General features: G+C 39.2%; 2 protein-coding genes across 2 annotated transcripts; both read left to right on the forward strand.

Moving 5' to 3' along the window:
• Positions 1 to 2,894: 2,894 nt before the first annotated feature.
• On the forward strand, positions 2,895 to 5,363 carry LOC122660971. The gene is made up of 3 exons (XM_043856236.1): positions 2,895 to 3,696; positions 3,798 to 3,881; positions 5,090 to 5,363. Exons 1-3 carry the CDS (start codon positions 2,997 to 2,999, stop codon positions 5,188 to 5,190), a joined length of 885 nt encoding a protein of 294 aa, XP_043712171.1. The 5' UTR covers positions 2,895 to 2,996; the 3' UTR covers positions 5,191 to 5,363.
• Positions 5,364 to 7,302: 1,939 nt separating this feature from the next.
• On the forward strand, positions 7,303 to 8,322 carry LOC122662859 (zinc finger protein ZAT2). Its single transcript, XM_043858568.1, has 2 exons — positions 7,303 to 7,763; positions 7,818 to 8,322. The coding sequence occupies exons 1-2, from the start codon at positions 7,303 to 7,305 to the stop codon at positions 8,320 to 8,322; spliced, it is 966 nt and encodes a 321-aa protein (XP_043714503.1).
• Positions 8,323 to 8,491: the final 169 nt, after the last annotated feature.

Genomic DNA, 8,491 nt, shown 5'->3' on the forward strand with positions numbered 1-8,491 from the left:
TGTAGCTTTAAATAGGAGAAGGATCCTATTAGAGGCCAAGCAACAGGATCTCAAAGGGGGCTGTTGGTTCGAATGGGCAGAATTAGGGTTAGGTTTATAAGAATGGAGCTAAATCTTATATGGTTTTAATAGGCAGGTCTTAGGGAGTCTAATAAGCTAGGTTTGATTAGGTTTAGATAAGGATTTGAAATTTCAGAAATTAGGGTTTGGGTTTTGGGTTTTAGACTTTAGGTTGAAATTAGGGTTTGGGATGGGAATTTGGGGCAGGACTTCTGGCTGAGTGCTAGGGGCAATGGGAAGGGTGCTCGGTGTAATATGGTGTAATTCTGATGGCTGAATTGGGCTATACAGAATTTAGGGTTTTACAGAGACAAGGTAAATTAGGGTTGGAGTGGGAGAATGTGGCTGCAAGTTGGATCGAGTGGAGGGGATGTAGTATGGAGGTTGTGGTTTGAATTTGAAATAATTTTGATGCTCAAATATGGCTGGACAGCAAGATCTAGGGTTTAATGGATTCAAACAAAAATAAAGGGGATTGATTTGGGGGGGGGGGGAATTAGAAGATTAGAAGAAGAAGATATTGATCAAATTGCGACAGAACTCCACTGGCAGCAGCTTGAACAGGGTTGAAGGATAGAACCACCTTCGGATAGGGATCCTCCCGGCCGTCACGGTGCAAGGAGTCACAGGAGATCCACCTGCCCTTCTTCCTTGATAGAACCACAAGGCAAAACACTCTAAAGGGCAGTAGCAGCAACAATCGGCCGCAACACAATTCTATTTTTTTAAATTCATCAACTGTGGGGGGAGCCTCCCACGATTTAACTTTATTTATAATAAGGCCAATGGCCAAATCCTAGTACAAATTAAATCCTTCCTTTATAAATCGTGGAAGGGAAAGGCTACAATTAAAAGCTAATAACTTAAAATACTGAAAAGACCTAATTGTCCCTACTAACTTAAATTAAAAGACACATAGCTAAATCACTTAAATTGAACTAATTGGATGCAACCAATTTGAACCGGTTCAATTAAATAACAGAAAAATAAACTAAGTATGGAATGGAAAATACTAGAATGCAAACCTAAACTATGGCTCCCAAACTAAGCCCTAGCCCTAGTGTCAGGACTTCTTCTTCTTCTTCCTACGGGTGTGGGCACTTGGTGCTGCATCAGTTGCAGGAGGGGGGGGGGAGAGAAGAAACCGTGTAGAAGAAGAGGGAGGGGGGAGTGCACACGCAAACTCAAACTTCAATTCATTCTTCATTATTTCCAATGATGGGGAATTACATCATATATAAAGAGAAATAAAAGACTCCTAAAAATAAGACTCACTATGTAACTAGGAAACTTATTCAAATAAGGAAGCTAAAAACAATTGGAAACTAAATATCCTAGTAGCTTACTTCTAAAATAAAGAGAGAATAAAAGAACTAATAAAAAAAACATTATTTCCCCAAATAATATAAATTCCTAAAATCCTACTAGATCCAAACACTCAAACTGGACCGGTTCATCTCCGTCTGGATACACAACTGGGTTTGGGTCAGTCCAAGGTAGCGCACCAGTTGGGTCCGCCCGGTCCAAGATTCTCCTGCATCATTTAACAATTTTAAAACAGTCTTAGATATTAGATAATTATTCTAGCATCAAAATAAAGACTGAATAAAGGGACTACATCAGTGAGATAGAGGGAACTGTATCCTAGATTGGTTGCACATAAACTGTCAAAAGGTTCAAACGGAAGCTAATCTGAACGTAGAAAAGATAGAGATTAATCTGAACATAGTAGTTGATCCTAATCTAGCTCCCCTGTTGATAACTTAATCCTTGTGGATTGCGACCAGATACATCAAAGACATTGATACAGTATAACATATTACAGTTATACCTCATTACATTTCATTTTCCTCTTTAATAACCTGGTAGGATGTGAACCCAATTGTACTTTGACAACTTTTCACTTTGTAATGGGTGTGGCATCGTCATCTATAGGACAAGTCTGGATTACCATAGTTTACTATGTGTCTCATGTTAATGAGGACTAGAATCTACTCTACCAGAAATGACCTTGATCACTTGGCCACCCAGTAAATTTTCGGTAGTATAGGTAGGTTTTGACACTTGCAATTTGATGAACTGGAAGGTTAATAATTAGAAAAGTAATTATTAGTTGGGTTTTAAAGTAATAGCACTTCAATTACTATATTCCGTTTAATTATTTCAATAATAGCTCATTGAAACCTCACTTTACCTATAATAATAACTTGTTAAAACCTCTTTATATATTAGTAATTGTGTAGCTGATACCTGGCAAGCACAATGAATTCCCTAAATTGGACGTGGACTTAAACAGGTGTTCCAAATATGGTTCTAGGCATTACCTTATTATTGATTGGGTAAACAAATTTAACCTAATAGCTCACTTTTGGAACCTGCTCTGCCAGGTGTTCAGATAATTGGATTTCCATTGACACCTCTACTGACAAAAAACTGTTGTAGTGTTAGTCCTGAGTTTAACATACTGATTTGAGGTGATTTTTCAATTGGATTCCGACACCTTCCCATACTGCTCTTTCCTTTCTGGTCAATGTGGTGCATGGTTCCTGATGTCTTACACCTGCCCATACTATCTATGGTTTGGCCACATGCTTTGAATTTGTATATTATGAGATTTCCCCCTTTTTTTTTAAATTATCAGTTACCTTATATAAGTTGAACCTTTTCATTTGGGCATGTGATTATAGTAACTTTCTAGCTCAAATGCGTTTCCTTAATTCAGGTCCCTGAATATTTTCGTATTTAGTTAGTCCCTTTAGATTTTTTTTTTTATGATTATCTTATTTTTATTTATGCCACAGAAATATGCAATTGCTAACTCTACAAAATGGAAATGCAGAAGGAAATTTGTGAAGATGCATGCATATTGGGGTTGAGCATTGATTTTGGACAGCTGCAGAATATCCAAAGCATCTGCTGCAAGAAGTTTCCTTCTGATGGTTCAAAAAATGATTGAACCTAAAACCAAAGACTTGGGGCTGTCCAATGCAGAAAGTAGCTTGCCCCCATCTGATAAGCAACAGCTACCATTAAAGAAGACAGCACTGAGAGACTTGCATAATGATAACATACTCAGACCAAAACCTGTGGGGATCTCTCATTTGCTAAAGGATAGAGGGCCTACTATGGCTGCTGTTAAGGTTTCTGGAATCAAGAGACCTGCACCTGAATGCCCCACAAGCCCTCATGGTCATCAGTCTCCAATCAATAATGCAAATGGACATATTGTTTACATCCGAAGAAAATCTGAATCAGAAGTAGGAAAGAGCAGCACTTGTGAAATCATGGAAAGTGGTGCTGATTGTCCACCACTTGGGCAGTTTAGCCACAGGGAACAAGGAACTTACCGGCAACAAATACAGATGGATTCTAAGATTTTTCCTTCTCCCGCATTTGCACCCCTTCCAGTGGCTCCTCATATGATTTTTTCATCTGGGGGACCTACAGTTCCTCTTTCTCAAGGGGAAATTGGTAATGGGCTATCACCAGCAGAACCAAATTATCCTGCGGTTTCTGCTGCAGTCCCATTTCTAGTTAGTCCTCAGGCAAGTAATCAAAATTGGAGAGAACGGTTCCTCAGGTTGGAAACATTTTTAAGGAACTGTGACCATTCAAGTCGGGAGGAATACATCCAGAGTAATCTTCTTTAAATTTCAACAATCCTTCTTTAAGGTTCTGTTTTACATGGTTCTAGTAAATCTTGACTTGCTAACGTATCTGTTTATTTGATTTATTAGTGCTTCGATCCTTATCCGCAGCTGGTCGTAGCAAACAGGCTGTTGAGATAGAGAAAAAGGCAATACAGCTTTTGCTGGAAGAAGGTAAAAAAGAAAAGGGGAAAAAAAAACAATTGAAATGCTTATTTTTAGCTTACTGTTCTTTAACTGTTCTTTTTCTAATAACAAAAGAATTCATGGAATAAGAAAAAGGAATTCCCAAATACCTATAGAAGAGAAACTAATAAGTAAAGGTGGCTAAATAAATGGTGGTAGTTTTGGAAGCATAAACAAAATAACTTACATTTGCTTATCTTTACTGCTTTTAGAATCTTTAACAAGACCTTATATCAAAGGTTTAAAATACTAAAAAACTTCATTTCTTTCATATCTTAGATATTTTATTTTACAAAAGTATAAAAATGGCTCAAGTTAGTACGATATTGACCTTGTTTCAGAAAGCAGATGTTATTTTGACAGTAGTATTTAAATAATTAAAGTTACAGTCTCTTGGCTTGTATTGTGTGCCATATGGATGTCTTGATTGTGCATGATTGCTTGTACTTTTCATGTAGCTGCACTAGGACAGGAACCTGCTTGTTTTGATGGTCTGTATTGTAGAATCGGTGGCATCTTTAAACGACATTCCATCTAAAGAGTGTCCTAATAACTCGTTCGATTAGGATAGATGAACTGGCATTGGCATACATGCAAGCACAAGAACCAAAAGTAATGTGGACTGTCTCATTGGACTAAGATCCAAGTTCTCTCTTGATCTTATTTATCATACATGCAAGCACAAGAACCAAAAGTAATGTGGGCTGTGTCATTGGACTAAGATCCAAGTTCTCTCTTGATCTTATTTAAGTGAGTTATATGAATCTGATACACATGGTGCACATGCATAGGTTCCTTACCTTTGATGGGTTACATATGACCAACCATATATGAGACCCTGTAGGTCTGTATCTTTACATGGATCGAAAATCAACCTCATTGGATGACCTACCCTTCCAGACTACAGACTTCTGAAATTTGTTTTTTTTTTTTTGAATATCCCATGACCTATTAATAAGTTCTGGCTGCAAGGATCAACTGGGTACTTTGACCTAAATTTGTTTATTATTCCCATTTAGTGGTAGATCCCTTTGCTCTGCTTGTTTGTTCATATCATAAAAGCATGTCAGAGGATGAACTTTGGATATCTCTACTTTCACCCGTATACAGATTTATCAGTTTGTTTTGTTTGCTTATCTGAAAGCACATCCATCTGGGCTGTTTTAGTTCACTCATTTGTCTTTCTGTTACTGCAGGGCGAGAGTTGCATCGAATGAAGGTTCTTAATGTATTTGGGAAATCTTCACAAAATAGCAGCATATCACCCTCTACTCAATCAGTGCAAGCAGAGAAATGAGAAGATGCCACAAACAACAGTGGCAATGTATGCTTCAGTAATGACAAAGGAATGGCTTCCAATTATTTCCTTTGGTAGAAGTTCAACATCAGTAGTTCGTGTTTTTCAAAGCCGTGTTGGATTCTTCCGTGAGCTTCTCAAATTCTCCATAAGTTTGTGGTTCTGATGCACCATTCATAGAGAGAGAGAGAGAGAGAAAGAGAGAGAGGCCCAAACTCCATCAATAAAGTGTGCTTCATGACAGTTATTCTTAACTCCCATCTTCTTGCATTTTTAGTGGCCATTCATAGAGTTCATTGGAATACTAGTGCAACAAATGTAAAGAGATCAAAGAATGCATGGCTGGGACTCAAGGTCTTAGGTATCTGAATAGGTACCTGTATTGGTCTAGACCTATACCAATACGGATCAGCTGTATCGGGTCCAATTGGACTGTTTTGTCCCTCAAAATATTGATACCGTGGTTTTTTTGTTTTTTTGACCATTTTACCTTTTTTCTGTATTGATACCATAGCATGTGAACGGTGATACTGATACATAATGGCATGTACGATACCAATACCTTGAATCAGGACTCGCTCCAGCATTGTAAAAAATAAAAGAGCATCTTAGTGCACGAGGTTTCTGTTATTGCAGGGTTTGGGAGGGGCAAATGTATGTAGCTTTACCCTCTTCTTCTTTGCAGGAGAGGCTGTTTCCAAGTTTTGAACTCACAAGAAGTTACAATTGTGCAATTTAACCGATGATCAAAGCTGCCCATTTCACTCCAACATTATAATTGGGATAAAAACTTAAGGGACTTAAATACGCTGAATTATGCTTGTTCGTCCAATATTCCAGTTTTAGTAAATCATTGTTAAGAATATCCAAATATAATATATGCTTAATTTGCCTGCCGGGCAGAATGTTCGGTCAGGGGGTGGAATGCTCATTTCACCCCCTTGTTAGGGAACTGTAAGAACCATACTGGACAGGGACCGTAGGCAACCAGGGTGGACACATGTAGAAGCACGGATGGATGTCATGAAGTGGTGGATTGGTTAACGCAGGGAACAACTAACGGGTGACCGTGGGAGCATCATGCTTTGCTTTATGATATTTCAGAACTTATGAAATCCTTTGACTATGTTTGTATTGTTAAAAGGAATAAGCAACTGATATTTGTTGTCCATAGGTGGGGCTACGTTGAACGGTACAATGTTGAAATATATGTATATTTAATAAGTAAATTTAAATGTAATTATAGCACCAAGAAAATATGAATATAATTAGGTGTGTCAACCAGTCATGCTGAGCCGATTTCGGTCGGGTCTAATCGATCTCCACCAATTTATTTTTTGCACCGTTTTAGTTCGATTTGGTAATCGAGCCTCATAAGCCAAGGCACAGACATGTTTCTATTCAGTCGGTAAATTATCGGTCTATAATCGGGCTCGAGGTAATTAGGCTAATCAGGCTAATTGTCTAATTTGACCGTAAACGATCCTTAAACCTGTTATAATCGGACTAGATGGGTTTAAACCGGATAAATCAAGCTATAACAGTTGGTTATCGATCGATCACAATATTTGATCAGTCCCGATTCATTGAGCACTACTTTGCACAAAAAATGCTTGATTATTAATCTGGTCTTGGACTTTAAGCGATTGATTAAGGTCAGGCCTACTGGTGCGGACCAACTTTAGACTCCCCTAAATATATTAATAGGCCCTGTGTTTCCTACATGACCCACATAGGAATGGGTTCATGTGTGGCCATGATATTTGCCACGTGGCAAATCTAAAGGGCCTAATTCTTTTAGGTAAAAATCTAGAGGTCCTATGCTAAAAAAATTCAAAATCCTGCAAAAAATGGTCGAGAACATATAATCTCACCACCGAGTAGAGTCCGCCTAAAGGAGTGGTACTATAGTCCACGTGTCACACGATCATTCAATTATATACATTCCCCACTTGCCCTTTCATCTCATAACTGAAAATAACTGCCCAATTCAAAGCTTTTTTTCCAGTTTGGAGGGAAACTCAAGTAACCGCTCATAAACTATAAGACAAACCCTTTCCTCCATCGTCAAGCTTTTTTCAGTCTTTCCCCTTTTAAGCCTTTACCTGACTGATGAACAACGCCATCACAGACTCCCCTAGATCGTCTAGGCAAGAAAGCTTCCATAGTTTCAGGCCTCAGATCGTATCAACCACCGCTGACGGTGGTGATAGTGGTGCCGCCGGCCCCAGTGGATCCAACGATATCAGCCGCCGGAAGAAAAGAAGGAAAATGTGTCGCTTCCCCGCCGCTGCCACCACTGATCCCAATGATTCTCCATTGCAGCAACCAGAACCCCTCAATGCTCCTAAGATTGCGCGGCCGTGTAGTGAGTGCGGCAAGCAATTCTCCTCATGGAAAGCTCTGTTTGGGCATATGAGATGCCACCCTGAACGCACTTGGCGAGGAATCAATCCGCCGCCTAACTGTCGACGCCCGTTTTTGTTGCCGGAAAGCACGAATTTCTCTGATGAGGATCGTGAAGTAGCAGCATGTTTAGTATTATTATCTAATGGGCCTACTGTAACTTCAACGTCATCATTAACTGCCATGGAGACACCTTGCTCTGTTCTTGCTAGAGGTTACAGAGAATGCGGTGAGGCTTTGGTTGCTGCAGATGTCGATATCGATGTCGATGGTGCCGGCCCATCTGGTTTGAATTATCGATTTGAGTGTTCGAGTTGCAAGAAGGTGTTTGGTTCCCATCAAGCACTTGGTGGACACAGGGCTAGTCACAAGAATGTTAAGGGTTGTTTCGCAATCACAAGAATTGATGGTGAAGATGAGTGTGGACATGAAAGGATTGATAATGGAGGGGGAGAGTCATCTGTTTTGGTTGCAGAAGATAAACTTCTGGATTACATGGTTTTAGGGCACAAATGCAGTATTTGTACAAGGGTTTTCTCTAGTGGTCAAGCACTTGGGGGTCATAAGAGGTGTCACTGGGAGAAAGGAGATGAATTGTCACCACCACAAGGGTTGAACTTAATTAATCCTGTGGACTTGAACTTACCTGCACCATTAGATGAGAAAGATGGGGAGTCATCTTCTTCCTCTTCAGGGCTTGTTTTGGACCTGAGACTGGGAATATGATCAGCATGAAATGCTTTCTTACATCGTTTGATTGTTATAAGAGTTTGATCTGTTTCCAAAACTGGGAAACAGAATGAAACAACACTTTAATTCAATGTAATAGTGACTATGAACAATTACTTTTCCTCTATAAATTAGTAATAAATAACTGATGAATTGACTTCAGTGG

Source organism: Telopea speciosissima, chromosome 5, assembly GCF_018873765.1.
Source record: "Telopea speciosissima isolate NSW1024214 ecotype Mountain lineage chromosome 5, Tspe_v1, whole genome shotgun sequence".
In the NCBI taxonomy this organism is placed as follows: Eukaryota; Viridiplantae; Streptophyta; class Magnoliopsida; order Proteales; family Proteaceae; genus Telopea; species Telopea speciosissima.

What these genes read in the sequence shown, in the direction of transcription:
- LOC122660971 (XM_043856236.1), top strand. Translation starts at nt 2,997, where the DNA reads ATGGTTCAAAAAATGATTGAACCTAAAACCAAAGACTTGGGGCTGTCC. An exon ending in TCGGGAGGAATACATCCAGA is followed by an intron (nt 3,697 to 3,797) that starts GTAATCTTCTTT and finishes TTGATTTATTAG; the next exon opens with TGCTTCGATCCTTATCCGCA. An exon ending in ACAGCTTTTGCTGGAAGAAG is followed by an intron (nt 3,882 to 5,089) that starts GTAAAAAAGAAA and finishes CTGTTACTGCAG; the next exon opens with GGCGAGAGTTGCATCGAATG.
- LOC122662859 (XM_043858568.1), top strand. Translation starts at nt 7,303, where the DNA reads ATGAACAACGCCATCACAGACTCCCCTAGATCGTCTAGGCAAGAAAGC. An exon ending in GGGCCTACTGTAACTTCAAC is followed by an intron (nt 7,764 to 7,817) that starts GTCATCATTAAC and finishes TAGAGGTTACAG; the next exon opens with AGAATGCGGTGAGGCTTTGG.